Source organism: Lycorma delicatula, chromosome 8 (assembly GCF_047948215.1).
Source record: "Lycorma delicatula isolate Av1 chromosome 8, ASM4794821v1, whole genome shotgun sequence".
In the NCBI taxonomy this organism is placed as follows: domain Eukaryota; kingdom Metazoa; phylum Arthropoda; class Insecta; order Hemiptera; family Fulgoridae; genus Lycorma; species Lycorma delicatula.
In genome coordinates this window covers 139,804,521-139,820,693 of record NC_134462.1, presented here as the reverse complement: position 1 = coordinate 139,820,693, position 16,173 = coordinate 139,804,521, and the positions used below count along the sequence as shown (strand labels likewise).

The 16,173-nt window shown below is 35.2% G+C and overlaps 1 protein-coding gene across 1 annotated transcript in view; it reads right to left on the bottom strand.

Annotated features, from left to right (window-relative positions):
* Strn-Mlck (Stretchin-Mlck) overlaps positions 1-16,173 on the bottom strand; it is a 599,211-nt gene that overhangs the window by 395,265 nt on the left and 187,773 nt on the right. Inside the window, exon 22 of the mRNA XM_075373431.1 lies at positions 8,570-8,733. Within this exon, the coding sequence (XP_075229546.1) occupies positions 8,570-8,733 (164 nt within the window). The remainder of the gene's footprint in view (positions 1-8,569; positions 8,734-16,173) is intronic.

Genomic DNA, 16,173 nt, shown 5'->3' with positions numbered 1-16,173 from the left:
ATCCGGTTTTTGGTTTTTTGGAATTCCTTAGGTGTCAAAACGTCAAGACCCGGTAAAACCGCATATACCGAAATCGGACCGAATACAATTCCTTATAGCTCCGCCTACAGCGCTAGACGAGAAAGTAAATTTTTTTAAAAATAAAAACTCGTCTTTAAGAAAATAGTAAAAGAAAGATTAAACGCTACGGAGATGAAGGTGCGGTGAGATATTACGAGTGATAACACCGGACAGGATTGGGAAATAGGAAGTAATGAAAACGACGGATGCGATGAGGCGGAAAGAAAGCAATTTCAGTGATGCGAGGGTATAAGAAGTTTAGATTAAAAGAAACTTCCGTCGAGAGTATGGAACTCGGTTTCACCTACGCGTACAAAAGAGGACGCCGTAGATCGATGTAGAAAGATAATCGGAGAATTTTACGAACAGATGGGGTTTTGTCAGGAGAATTTGGTGATTAGGCTGCGAGAAACGGTTCTAAATCTATACCGACTCGCCGTAAAGTAAAGCGAATAAAATTCTTACTCGTAAGGTACGGAAAGAAAATTATTCCGGAACTACTGTACAAAATAAAAAGCCGAATAATTAAAATCGATGCGATCGGTAAATATAACGCTTGAATATGTATAAAAAGATGAGAACCAAACCCGCTCCATTTTTTAAACGCTGTAAAAAAAAAGACGAAACGCTTAATAGTCGTCAGAATTACGTATCTACTGTAAAATAAGTGGAATTTTTCAAGGAAGAAAAGCTAAAAATAAAATAAATATGTAAACCTAGAAGATTTGTTAATCGAGAAAGAATTCACAAATATTACAAAACAAAAATGCAATAAATCGAATTACTTTAACCGTTACTAAAATAGTTATTTTAGTCACGATTATTATAAAGTGTAAAATAATAAAAAGTTCCGTAAAAAATTAAAATGAACGAAATTTTTGAATTTATTCATTCAGAGTAGAATTGTTTTATAATATAATTTTGGAGAAAAAAAACGGTTATTATTAGTTTTCAACTACGCGCAAACACAAAGTTTATATTACTATTACTCCAAAAATAAAATTAATTTTTACGTAAAAATCCAAAATCATAGGAATCGATGTAGCACAAGATTTTCCAGGACAAGAATAAAGTTCGATTTCTACGGCGGTTAAGTCGAAGTTTAAATTAAACTTGAAATTTTTATTTAATCGCCAGATAAGTATAATAACATTCCTGCTATCTCTTCTAGCGTTAATTTTTTTTTAATTTAGTAAATAAAGTAAGATCAAATAAATTTTAGCAAAGATATCGTAAATATCAGGAACTAAAAGGAGACAAAAGGTCAATTATGGCGTATTAAGTGTCTAATAAACAAGGCCTGACAAGCTGATAAAGTACATCGGTGCCCGTTTGTAATATATACTACGCTAAACTTAATTCGCGTTTTATTAATCGGTATAAATACAAGAGATAATCTCACCGATAACAATTCCACTACTAGTTAGCGGTCAAGCGAGTTCCTTAACTGAAGATAAGCCGCGTGAATGAACTACAAGCGAATTAACTACTACGGCCGACTTATTTAGAGGTGTTTAAGAACAAGCGATAATTGACCTCTCCCCTTCTACTCTAGCTCTTGTAAACTGGCGTCCGACGAAAACATAAATCGTCGCGCGTAAGCCGATCGATTTTCTTTCTTTTCAACGGGATCCTTAAAAAGGTATTCCAGTATATAAATGTCTGATCAAAATTGTAGTTTGGTTAAAGAGAAAACAACGCGTGCAGTTTTACAAACACCTAGTGCGTTCGCAAATAAATGTATCGTTTAAAAACGTTCGTATTTAAAAATATAAATAAAGACATCCGCAATATTTTCGAAAAAAAATTTCTTTTTTGAAAGTAACGAATATAGTGTAAAATTACACATTATTACGCGATCTATATTTTACAACATAATACACTACCGAGAACAGCTATTTTGTTCCTAGATTTGAATGGAATTTCGCACGCTTATCAGACTGAATTGTAAACAGTATACCGTAAAATATCAACTTTTTAACGCTAAAAAAATTGCCGACTTTTAAAAATAAAATTTTAGTTTTCAAACTCTTAAACTAAACGGACCTTTTATTTTTAATTTGTTTTTTTAACACGATAATTCCCGATCGAAGTAGCTGCATATTATGAAACGGGGTATTTATAAAAGCACTGAGCCAAGAACGATCAAACTTGGACAGGAAAATGAAAAAAAGATTATTTTGTAAATAAAAGAAGACAATACTGTAATTTTTTAGAATTTTTTTTGTACTTTCACACGGACATAAAATCGAGTCGGACTAAAAATTATTTTTATAAAAAATGCGGCAAAGAGCCGTGCGTATTCTTTCTCGACTGCTTGGAAGATTTTCTCCACCCTATAATAAAATTATTTTTGATTAAAAATGTAATGTCATTAACATCTCATACGTAGAAATCACTTAGTCGGAGTCGATCGTCATTTCGTTTATTTGCATTTTTGTTGCCGATCATTTAATCGCTCTTTGGTTTGATATAATTCTTCTGATCTTAATCTGTGTACACGTTCTCTAGTTTTCAAATTTTCTCTCTCTTTATATTCATCATCCTCTCTTAATCTTATTATTCTTTCCTTGCTCTTAACGTTTTCTTTCCGTTTATATTTATCATCTTCTCTTAACGGTTTCATTCTTTCTTTGGTTTTAACATTTTCTTCCTCTTCATATCCATCTTGTCGTTTTTTTTTGTTGACAAATATTTCTTATGTTATTTTTCTTTTTCCTGTTCGATTGTTTCTTTTTCATTTTTGATTGTTCACCAAATAATCCGTTAATAAAAAATGAATATTTTACACCGTAAGGTCGAAATTAACATTTGTAACCGGTATACAGGAATTCACTAAACGAATGGTTTAATTATTATTCACTTTTATTATACGATACACCAGAAATTTGAAACTTTTGTTAATCGGCAACTCACAAAGATACGAATAATACCGGTCTAGTAATAAAGGGACTTTTATTGTATCCTAATATTTCAAGTAAGATTGTTGAATTAATAATCGTATAACTAATGCCTTACCGATAGATCAATTTGCCTCAATCGCGCAAAAAACTATAGTATATGAAAATTTAAAAATCCGAAATGTCAGAAAGTTATTTAAAATTATGCTACAAAAATTGAAATTGTTTGAAACTTACCAAGCGGAATGAAAGTAAAATACACAAACTGATAAAAAAAAGATCATAAAATATTTTACACGTACATATTTCAGGTTCCGTTATAAAATTTGTACGGATAATGGTTACAAAAAAAAAATATTTACCCTAATAGTAACAAAAAATGAACTACTTTAATAACACACGTCAACCAAAAAAAAAATAATAATCTTGAACTCGGCTAAAAGTAGGCGAATTAAAATATAATTTTTATGCTGAATTTTAAAATGAAATCGGTTTTTCTTCATCACCCTCAGATTTTTAGTTATGACTCATTAAAATATTGACAAACTAAATAAAATAATACAAAAATATAATTTCAATAAAAATTCCTACCTTTATTTTGCAGACATTTACGTTTATTTTAATTTATTTTTTCTTATTTTTCTTTTGCGATTAGTGAAGTCTTTTTCTTTTTATCATCCGGCTGTAGTCACTGATCATAGAATCATCTCAATCGCCTCGATAACGTTGTTCCATCTGCAATATATTTTGGCGGAACCTTTCTCCTTTTTCGTCGCTGATGTCACCCGAGTTTAACGGGAAAAAGTCCAAATGAGAATGTAAAATAATAAATTTTCAATGACGTTCTGCGACCTAAATTTTTGTAGTTCATCGAGTCCATTTATTAAGCCGATCGTGGTTTTCAGCTTTTTTGTTTCTTCTAACAAAACCAGTAACACCTTTGAACGATTTCCACGCAGCTAGTTCTTTAGGTTCAGTTTGCCGTCAAACGTATGTTCACAAATTTATTTTCTTATTTGCGGCCCGATGAATAGTCCCTCTTTTAATCTGGCTTCACTTAATCGTGAAAAAACCACCTCGGCTAAATATTTAAAGCCGTCCCCGTCTTTAACTAATGCTTTTAAAATTCATCAGGTCTAGTTTTATGCGTAGAGGTGGTAAAATAATGCGATCTGCTTTGACAAAGGAAATAATGACAACGCTTTCCTTTTCTGGGGTAAACCGATTTCTTTCTGGCCAGTCTTTAACCGCGTAGTGTTTATTTACAGCCCGACTATTCCGCAAACACAAGAAACACATATTTTGTAAAGCCGTTCTGGAGATCGAGAAGAAGCCCTATTGCTTTCAGGTCAACAATGATTCGCCATGAGTGTTCATCATACTAATAGCTTTTAAAATGTTTGACGTACTTTCATATGTTTCTTTCATAACTACAGCACGTGCTACTGGTAAAAAAGAAAACTACTCGAGTTACACAATAACACTGCCTTTAAGGTTCTTTTTGATGAGTCTATAAATAAAAGCCGATAACGAAGAACATATTCCAAGTCCAGTTCAGACATGAGCCGCCTAACATCATGGGAGGAAGAAATCAAACCGTTTTTTCTAAAGTATTTCAGTAAATTTCATTTTGATTTCTATATACTGAAATTTTAATATCCTTGTTTAATAAATCCATTATTTAAGACGTGAACCTAGTACTTCTGCATGGTGTTCGACAAACGCAAATCATGAATTAAGTCGCTCAGTTCTGCTTGTGTGATGCGGCGAGGTTCAGTATTTGATTCTTTTGGAATGCGATTAATATCGATTGAAGTTGAAGATTCATCGGTTGAGCCCTCTGGGGCTAAACCCCTAGAAGTTTTAACTCCCAGAAACTTCTTTCCAAGAAGTTGGAGCGATCGGAATCGGTAAATCAACACCGTGAAGTACTGGTCTCATAGCTGAATGAACACTTGGTATGCGATACTGCTTTATTGTTTGAATTGAAACCGGTAACATTTGTTAAGCAAAAATAAGTCTTCATAATGGTTAGTAGGCTCTCGCCATATCATAGGTACGCCAAAAGGCATATGCTCTTTTTTCCTTTTAACCGTCGGGTTAAGGTGCAGGATGTGTGATCGGGGAACTAAAGGTAACCTCTCTGCGACCTGCTTTTGTACACACACAAAATGGAACGGTGGCAGCCCCGGTGGTAATGGCTCATAATCTGATCAAGATAAGAAGGGTCCAGATAGGATGGGTCAAGTGTTGTATTATGAAAAAAAAGGATGAGATAAGATGTTTTTAAATGTGGAGAAGGTGGGCGCATAGTAATTAAGTGCAGGGGCCCCAGATCGCTTGAAAATATGCTTTCAGTGCCACAGATAAGGACACAAAAGAGGTGAGTGTCCTCAACAGGCAAGACACGTAGAATACAAAAATGCACCTTGAGTTGGAGGTAGCGGTGGTGAAAGTCAGAGAGGAAGTTTGTAATATTAATGCGTTACACTTTAATGGTATTAGAAGTAAAAGGGCAATGGATGCCCTTTGGGAGGTGGCAACTAGGCTAACAGTAGATATTTTAATAGTTAGTGAGCCAAACAGAGCTGTGGTGAGTATAGATTGGATCACCGATGCAAAAGAAGACGCGGCCATACTGGTCAGGTCCTCTGGGATGGCAATACATAGACATGGTGTTGGTGACAAATTCTTGTGGGCACAACTGGTGGAACTGGTCATTTACAGTGTTTACCTATCTCCCAATTTAGATAAACAGAGGTTTGAGGAGATAGTGGGTAATTTAATGAAGATATAGCGAGGCAGAGAGTGAAAACAGTAGTTGTGTATTGGAACTTTAACTCCCCACAGCCGGGGGTGTAGAGTTGACAATGAGAGAGGCAGAACATTGAGTGATGCAATGGCCACATTAGATTTCACCTCATGGACAATTTACTTTTGAGCGGTGGAGTAGGCATCTCAACCTTGGATCTTACATATGTGGATGTGAGGTGTGTAAGAAGAATAACAACAAGGGAGGTATAAGAAGGAAACATTAAGCAATCATCGAATAGTAAGCGTTGTAATCGATTGCAATTCTGTAATATGTAACACCAACACAAGGAGGACACGCTTTGTTCATCAGTAAGCGGATCAGTTTAGGGCTGCAATAGGTAAAAGACTTAGAAAGCAAGAAATAGTAGACCTAAATATTTTGATGGAGTCGGTAGCAAATGTAGGACAAGACACAGGAGTTATTAAGGAAGTAACATCAAGTCGTAAAAGGGTGTACTGGTGGACATCAGCATTGGTGGGATTTAGAAAGAGATGCAGGAAGAAACTGCAAAGAGCACAAACCCAAGGAGAGAGATTAGATGAAGAGTTAGCTCAGCTGCAGGCTGCTAGGAAATAATTTAGAAGTATAGGTGCGGAAAAAAAAGAAATGGGCGCAGCTCTACAAACAGGTAAATGTGAATCCTTGGGGTGATGCTTATAACATAACATGAAGAAGTTTGGGAGGCGAACATCGATTCTTACAAAAGAGTTACTAGAGGTAAGTGTAGCAGCACTGTTCCTGAGAGGTAAAGATTTTACTACAGAAGAGATTATAGCAGAGGAAATCATCCCATTCATGATGCATTAGTTGTACCTTGCTGCTAAGAAGATCAAAAGAGGCAAGAGTGCAGGAGGACCTGATGGAATCCCCCCAGAGGTGATAATCAATACGACAGAAGTAGATCCAGGAAAGATCTTGCGGGACATGAATACTATACTGGAGTACGAATGGATAACCGAACGATGGCAAGGAGCAAGGCTTGTGATGTTGAAGAAGAAAGACAGACCAGATGGAGAACCACTAGCTTATAGAGCGCTGTGTCATCTTAATTGTTTCGTGAAGTTGTTTGAAAAAATGATACTTGGGAGGTTGAATGAAGAAATTACGGTCAATGAAGATTACATGAGTACCAACATGGCTTTAGAGCGGGTTGGTCCACGCAAGATGCCATAAAGTAGGTGATGGGTATAGTGAATGCTGCGACAAAGGGAACTTGAAGGACAAGACATGTTGGGGCCGTTATGTTGATCAACATAAGAAATGCATTTAATGAAGTACCCTGGGATGTCATATTCAGGGAACTCCAGAGAAGAAAAATAAGGTCACATCTCAGGAGAATAATAATCGAGTACTTCAAAGAAAGATATGTCATAGGAAGAGCGATGAAGTAAGGTTCCCAGTAGAGAGGGGAGTTCCTCAGGGATCCGCACTTGGGCCAGTGTTATATACAACATAGCTTTCGATAGCATATTATGCCAGAACTATCCAGATGGAATAAAGCTTGTGGAGATCGAATAAAGCCTGTGTTGATGATCTGGCTCTGGTAATGGTAGCCAGAATGGAGGCAGAGCTTATGGACATTGGAGATAAGGCAGCCCAAATAGTGCGACAGTGGCTACAGAATAATGAGTTGAGGCTTGCGGAGGAGAAAACTGAAGTAGTAGTCATGACTGGAAGAAGGAAGTTGGGACCAATCCATTTTCAGGTGGGTGGAAATAGTACACCCCAAACCATCATCAAAATTTCTAGGGGTATGGCTAGATAAAAATAGGTAATTTACAAAATACATAGATGAGACAGCTAGCAAAGGTGAATATGTAATACTGGCACTGACAAAACTTATGAACAATATAGGAGGCTCGAAGTCTGGGAAGAGGAAACTCCTATATAATGCGTATATCTCAGTGCTGTTATGCGGGGCACCAGTTTGGGCTGATACAATTAAGAAGGCACAAAATAGAATGAAGCTATTGAGACAACAACGGAGACTGAACTTAAGAATAATAGTGGGTTATCAAACTATAAGCTCAGAAGCAGCATCAGTGATCGCAGGGATACCTCCGACAGATCTCCAGGATAGTGCAAAAACGATCATAGCATCAGATAAGGACAGAAAGGATCAGACAGGATAAAAACTAGCCAGTATCCAATGAGTCTTTGGTCACACAGACAGCTAGCAAGGGATGGCGGTATGTGGCCAGCCTCTGGGGACGAACAGTGGGGGCTCCTTGGAGTCATTGTTTGTTTATCGCCCTCTGCAGATGTCACCGTTGTTGTCCTGAGCTGGTGTTAAGTGTCCAGGTAGTTGCGCAGGGGGTGGCTGAGTACATACACCGTGGATTAGATCCGACTCCTGTGTCACTTACCTCATATGTATACACAGGCATACATACGAATTTCATTAACACTCTGTGGAACCTGTTAGCAAGCCCGACACTTTGTACGTAAATGGTATTCCTCCACCTCTATTAAAAAAAAAATATATATATATATAATCTGACCTGTCGATAATCTATCAAAATTTCTAATATATTGAGGGTGACATTTCTACATATATTCGAGAATATTATGATGTTATTTCGCCACGTTAAAAATTGTTTTCTCAAGCGCCTTATCGATTTCCTTTTTGAATACATATGAAAGCTAACAAAATATTGTAAAACGTTTTCTAAGAAGAGAAAGATTTTCAATGCTTATACGACTAAAATTTACAACGCAGAATTTTTTTAAACTAAAATACGGTTTATTATTACCAAATTATAAATTTTTACTTAAAATAAATCGATAAGCTTACCTCATCCCATCTCGCACCACCATCTTCACCGAGTTGCCACGCTTCAATTTTATATGCAAGTATAGGAGCAGCCCCTTGATGTCTAGGCTTAGACCAGCTTAACGTTAACCATGTACGACCTCCGTCTGTGACAACTGGTTCACTGTCGATCGGTCCTGGTACATCTGCAAGAAATTAACAAGATCGTGCACGTAATACAAGATTATTAAATTTACAAAATTAAAGGTTTATACAAAATTTTTATCAGATATCTTTATAAACATTTCCACATTTTTTAATCCGGAGAATGACTACAAAGTATTTCACAATTTACATCTATTTTAATTTAGTAGCATATAATAATTAAATTAACATATTAATTAGCGCATAAATTATTACGATTAAAGAATACTGAAAATTTGCGTCACAAAAAAATGCTTGTCTTCAAGAAGTTGTTTCTTGCAAACCAGTTCTGAAAGAAAAAGAGTGTAATTTTCTTATTTTAATTGATCTTATCTACATTATTCTTTTATATTTAAATTTACTTGAAAAAACCTATAGGAATTACGGGAAATTACTTTGTAAAAGATATTATGTTTTCGTTGTTTTCCCGATATTGCAATTTGCAAGTTCCATAAGTTTGTTGTGAGAGTGATTGAGTATATATATATATATATATATATATATATATATATATATATATATATACTCGTAGATTTAATTACTCAAAATAAATGTATATTTTTTTTCCTGAGCGTACAACTAAGTGTTGTCATCAGCTCCCGAACACGAAAAGTCACATCATCCTGGGAATGGAGGTGAGTTTCCTGCAGACACAATATCAAGGAATTTTCTTTTTAAGTAGGATTTCTATATCTTCACCGGCAAGAAAGGAGACCGCAAACATTCCACAACAATATTTGTTGCCACAAAGAATGCTTTTCTGTTGTTACATATAAAAACTCTGCGAGCAGATTACTTATCCAATACTATCGACAAAACTAACACCGGGTTGTACAGGATTCCTCACGTTGAGGAATTTCCTGTATTCCCGACAAGCCACAGAAAAGAACACTTTCTACCAGGTACAGATCTTTAATATATTTTTCTTTTCCTTATGAAAGGACAGTCTCGAGCCTTGCAGAGTGTGGACCTTTACAATTAACACATTTCTCTGTTTCAGCGCATACGGATGCCATCATCACGCCGTGTATAGCCGCAACGCGCAAAAATTGTTCCTTCGTGCAACCATCTTTGCTACGACTGAAACCCTAACACTAAAAGCAGCATCTTTGGTTTAGCATATACGGTCGCACACAGACAGATAGGTAGCCAATTCTTATTCGTTCAATAATAGTTGGAGCAGAAAAGATTAGGATAAGCGAGGATTTCGGCACATCAGCACCATTCTCCTTCCTCACGATCCTTCGCACAGATGTTTCGATTAAATCAACGTCAGCCAAGATTTTATTTATATTTAAGAACGAGATTTTATCTGTTTTTTCAGAACAATGTTTAATCATTTTTTCCCCCGATTATCATTTTTCAGGGCGGAGGTAATTTTTTTTAATTACTATTTCAAATTTCCATAAGCGTAGAGAATTTTTTGAATATTTCCAGAATTTTCTAAAAAAAAAAGAAAGGAAACTGAAATCGGTATAAATGTCGGATGGATCAACATTTTAATACACCGAGATCCAAACACTAGAGCGATTTTTTCTCCCGTTGGTTTTACTTGCTGTAGAGAGTTAAGACTCCAGGAAAATTTTATTTAAATTACCTTACGAGATCGTAAACTATTGTTGCCGTATCAAATACATCTAAATTTTTTATTTAATTTTTTTGTTTATTTTTTAAAAAATACGTTAAGTTCTTTACCCGACTTTTATTTATTCGTTAATAAATGTACAATTTCGAATTAAAAACTATTACTTAAAAACGGTAAAAAAAAAAACAATTTTTAATATACAATAAAAAAATGTTTTCTGATTTCTACCCCTGTGGAATTTTTTTCAACCCCGACTCAAAGCCATATACACCGAATTTTTTAAATCGACGGATAGTTAGATGTTTTTAAACAAATAATTTTTTTTTGTTATAGCGTAATGAAATTATTCTGATATAAAAATAATTTTCGTTGTAAAAAAACAACCCAAAAGTCAACTGAAAAATTTAAGCTTAAAATAATACGTAAGCCTAATCCATTATCCAAGACAGTGCCAGACAGCTCGTGCTCGGAAGGACTCTTTTTCCTTGAACATTTATCTAAACACAGATACACCACCTTTCGTTTCTAGCGAACGGGTTTATTACACAAAATACAATTTTTTTTTAAATGACCTCAAAAAAATGAATACATTAAGGAATACTTTATCAATTTTTTTTTCTAAATTTTTATTTTTTGAGATCACTAAACGACTGACAACTTACTAATATGAGCAAATTTAAAAAAAAAAACTCGAAATTTAAAGAAATGAATAGTTCTTTATTTTTACTTAAGTACTGTGATTGCGAAAAATTTCGGTTTTCAGATTTTATCGGAAATATCCATTTTGACCATTCCTGAATCCATTTTGACTAGTTTCGGCGTGACTTCTGTACGTTCGTACGTAAGTACATAGATATGTATCTTGCATAACTCAAAAGCGATTAGCCGTAGGATGTTGAAATTTTGGATTTAGAACTGTTGTAAAATCCCTTTTAATTGTACTCGATTGAACCAAAAGTGTTCCGAAAAGCCCAAAATCCAAAATATTTGGATTGTAGACTTTTTCTTAAGTATCCTAATTGAGAGTTTTTCAACGATATATCATAAGTGTACTTATTTTCATCGGTTCCAGAGTTATAGCCAAATAAAATTTTAATTACTGAAATATTTGGATCTTCAAGGTACATCGGTTCGAATCACACTTCAGTTCCTTTTTTTAACTTTTTTTTTTTTAATTTAAATATATTGATTTATTAATAATTATTAACCTCTGATTTAAAAGGAAAATTACGATAAATAATAATTCAATAATAACAATAAATAAAAAAATTATGAAAAAACATCAGAAGTTATTGATGAAATAAAATTTTATGTACTTTTCATTAAAAAACAAAATGCGTATATGTAATTTAACAGGCGTACAAGAAAGTCATGTGGTGTCCACATCAGATTTTTTTTTTTTACTTTTTACTGATTTTCTACAGTGTTTGCTTCATGAAAGTTTGTTTGCTGGCAGAGGGTGATGTTATAAACGGGTCGAAGTCAAAATGTTATCCACAGATCTGCTTTGATAGAAAATAGATGGCTAATCGAGATAAAAAGTTTTAAATACTTCGACAAATTTATTAAATCTTTAACACACGTCGACTTATTTTTTACTCGTTAATTACATGCAGTAATAGAAAACTACTAATAACAATTTGTAATTATATAAAACTTTCACTTTTTTACGTATCAATATAACAATCTTTTTACAAAATTATGGAAAACCTAGATTTAGCCTTAATTTACAGAGAATTTAGTAATTATTTTATTTTATATAAATTGAATTAAGCAACGCCGGCTGTAAACATCAAAGTTCGATAAGCCAGTCGCGGTAATGTTGAACTTTGCTTAGCCTATAGTAGTAAGACGTTACAACATAACTTATATCACTCGGTTAAAAGTTATTTTAGTTTTTGTGTTTGTGGTATGGTGCCAAACAGATGACTGTATTTTCTATCTTACGTCCTTCATAAACATATTCTGCATACTTTAAAACATTAAAAAAATGTTTAACCGGTCCAGAAACAGGTAGTAAAGTCGTACGTACACGCTTCTTTAAATTTTTTCCATCTATCAAAAATAACTTGTAGAAAACATTACGTAAAACAATCGGTAAGTATAATTTGAATTAATTTTTTTTTTCCTGAGCGCACAACGAAGTGTCATCATCAGGATATTTATATAGTAAAGAAATAAATATTAAATGTAATGTAACTTAAAATGTCACGAAAAGCAAAAAAAAACCGCATTAAATACAACATTAAAAATGCAATTTAAAACATCAAAACTACCGTTAAAAGAAAACGATACACGAAAAAAGATATAAGTTACATTTTTTAATTCAGATGCAAGGCCCTAACAAATCGTAAAACATTCGACTACATCGATTCATTGTCGCCTAAGATATTTCGGATGTTAGCTTCTAGTTGAACTTCCGACTCGATGCCGCATAACATAACTGACACGGACCGCAAGGATGCGGTATACCGTTAGTCGGCAGTAGCAGCCAACACACACGAGTGCATCGGTCTGAATTATGAGATATCCATGAGTGAGCCTTGTGCACCCTATCTGCAAACGGCGAGTAATAACCTAACTCGACGGTTATTCCTGTATGAAAAGCTCTACGGTGACATCCTTAACCGGACGAAGTTTATTGTTTATTGTTGACGGTAGCATTCCATTCGCTTTGCCACTCATCACGGGCCACCCGTTTAAGAAAAAAGACAAAATCGCCAGAAACAACGCGATTAGTGAAAGGAGCCTGCAAACAAGCCTTACTATCAGTATTTCCTTCAGGTAAACAGCCTCGCCTTCACGTTCTCTGCCCTCCGTTTGGTTTTCCCTCAGGTTGCATCTTTCGCAGATGTAACCGCGAAAAGATAAACCCTGAAGACGGAGATGAATTTCAGGCAGACACAGTATAAAAGGATTTCGATATCCTCACGCCGAATACGGAGGCCGCAAACATTCCATCGAATAATATTCGTACCCGTAAAAGAAACTTCTTCTTGTTACGATCTCTGCGTGCAGATTATTTATCAAATACAATCCGGTTTTTCTTTTTTGATTTTATAACCTATAGGAATCGCTTTGCTTCTCCGAGCACCTCATCCGCCACCATATTCTAGTAGAGACCTCGAGAAGGTGGAGAGGACTTGAAGAGGGCTAGGAGGACGGAGATGCCGTGCCAGGCGATGATGTTTTTATAGATCCCTTCACAGCGATCTTAGTAGTCCGTTGCATAATCGGTGCAGCAGGAACCTTATACGGTGAAGTAACGACCGAACAGATTCTTGACAAACCGCTATCGTTCTTTCTAGCAGAAGTTACCTTCTTGCCGGTACTAAGTGCCGCAATAGCAGTCGTGAGGGACTTTACTTGTTCTGACAAGCTTATACCGATTTGTTCAGTACTTTGCACGATGCGCATTCTTTCTCATTTTGTACGTCGTTAGAGAGAGAGAAAGAGAAACCGTACAAAACTAATACCAAGATGTACGGGATTCCTCGTGCCGAAGAATTTTCTGTATTCCCGACGTGTCACCGGAAACGACACTTTCCGCTCGGTACAAATCTTCAATATAGTTTTTTCTTCCTTATAAAGGGGGCGTTCCCAAGACTTTACCGAGTACGGAGCTCGGCAGTTTATAAATTTTTCACTTCAGCGCACGTGGTATCATCATGTCCCTACGGGTGCAAAATGCCCAAACCTGTACCTTTTTACGACCGAAACCCTGACATCGGAAGCGGCGTCTTGGGTTTGGCAAATACGGTCGCGTACGAAAGAAAGGTATCGATCGCCTTTATTCGGCCAGGAAAGGTCGGTCTGGAAAAAGTCAGAACTAGCGATGATGTCGGTACATCTCAACATCGTTCTTTCTTCTCGTAATCCTTTGCAGATACGTGACTGACTGCGACGACGAGTCTTCCGTAATTACAGCCGATTCGCGGCAAAAGATCACTCCTTTGCTAAAATTTAGGCTTTACTATCGCTCAGTCTGACCACATACTTAGGGGCTAGGAGTTTCCGACGCTACTCTTCATTACAGATTTCGATTAGCAGGGCGCTCTTCTAGGTTTCTTTATCGATTTCGCAGACCCACAAGCTGTTACGATGCGTTTATTAATCAGGGATGGAGAAACCTTAGCGAAGGATTTACCTTTCCTCGTTGTACTTAACCGCAACAAACCTTATGCAAGAATATTTAACACACTCCGTAACGTTTCTCGTTTCCTTATCACCGGATACATCTTCGGCTGACAAGGTCGGTCCAAGTCTCTTCAAACCCCCGTTTCTATTGGTTTTTCAAGCGGACCACCGACCACCGAAAGATTATTATTCGGGTTTGCCGTACGTTTCCCACGAGTATCGGCGTTTTAACGAATCGGTCCAGGAGATCGCGTACTTAATCTAGGGCTGCGTACAATCGGATTCACCCTGGTATCCAGAGGACATCGTTTAAGAGAGCCATCCGACCGTCGGCACGATAGTTTCCACGTTGGGATACGGTTGCGTTTCGTACAGCGTCTCAACACCACCGAGTGTAAGCGTTAGAAGAAACAGCGTTAAGATGTTGCTGTGTAGTCGGGTAAGGGTGCATGTTGTAATTTGTGAAGCGTTCTTGCTGCGGTACACGTGTAAAAGATCAAACGACATGAACCCCGTATGTTAATATTCTAATGATATACAACAAACATAATAAAAAAATTATTTCTACGCAAACAAAATTAATTAACGTTATTATAAATGTTGAGTAACACTAAATTACTTTTTTAAAAGATTACGTGATCCGACTAACGTAACAAAATTATTTATAAAAAAAACGAAAACCAAAGATCCTACAAAAACTTATCGGCTATTTTTACGTTTTTCGATTTAAAATTGTTTTTTCTTTTGCATCTTATATAAAACAAGAGTAATCAGCATCATGAAAATTACCCTTAAAAAATGGAAATCTGTCAAGAAACATTTTAATCTATTATATAATTAAAAATTCTAAAAATAAACCCGTATTAGTAATATCTCAAAAATCCTGATTTAATAACTAGTAATGTTACTTCTTTGTAACGCTAAATCCCGATCAGGCATGACATTTTCACACACGTTATATATCATTCATCTCATCCTCTCAAGCAATACGTAACGGTAGTCTCGGAGGTTAAAAAAAAAACGCTTAACCGTCAGGGATAAAAGATGGGTAAATTTGTTTTTAACGATTAAAAAGCGTCCAAAATTTGAAAACTAATTACAATTCATACAACTATCTTGATTTAGAAATGTTTAAGAATTCTATTAACAACTTATATTAATTACAATCAATAATACTGTGTAATTAATCGACTATTTAATAATAAAATAATATTAATGTAACGTATATTCTTGAATATTTATAATGACGTTTTCAAAAATTGTAACAATAAAGAAATTTTCACGAAGCCTAGTAACTAAATCTTTTACCAGCCGATAAGATGTTATAAATTTCTAATTTCTATATTATAAAAGGATAATGAGAAAAACGGATGTTTATTTAAAGTAATAAAATATTTTTTTAAAAAACGACAACAGTCAAGAAAAAGACTTGTTGAACACGCGTATCATTATTTCTTGAGTTTACTTAAATCCTGGGAAATGTCTTCTCTTTATTTAAAAAGTGTTTTCACCCGGTAAACAATTTTTTTTAAAAGTAAATTCCTGGACTTTTTTATATTAAAATTTTTCTTTGGAAGAAAAAGTGTACCGCCTTATAACCTAATGGTTTCGCGTTAGGCGAATTGATTGAAGCTTACGAAGAATCGTCCTGGAATTTGAAGAGTATAAAAGAAAGATAAAATACCGACAACTAAAATCTTATTTTATAAACCGGTTATCT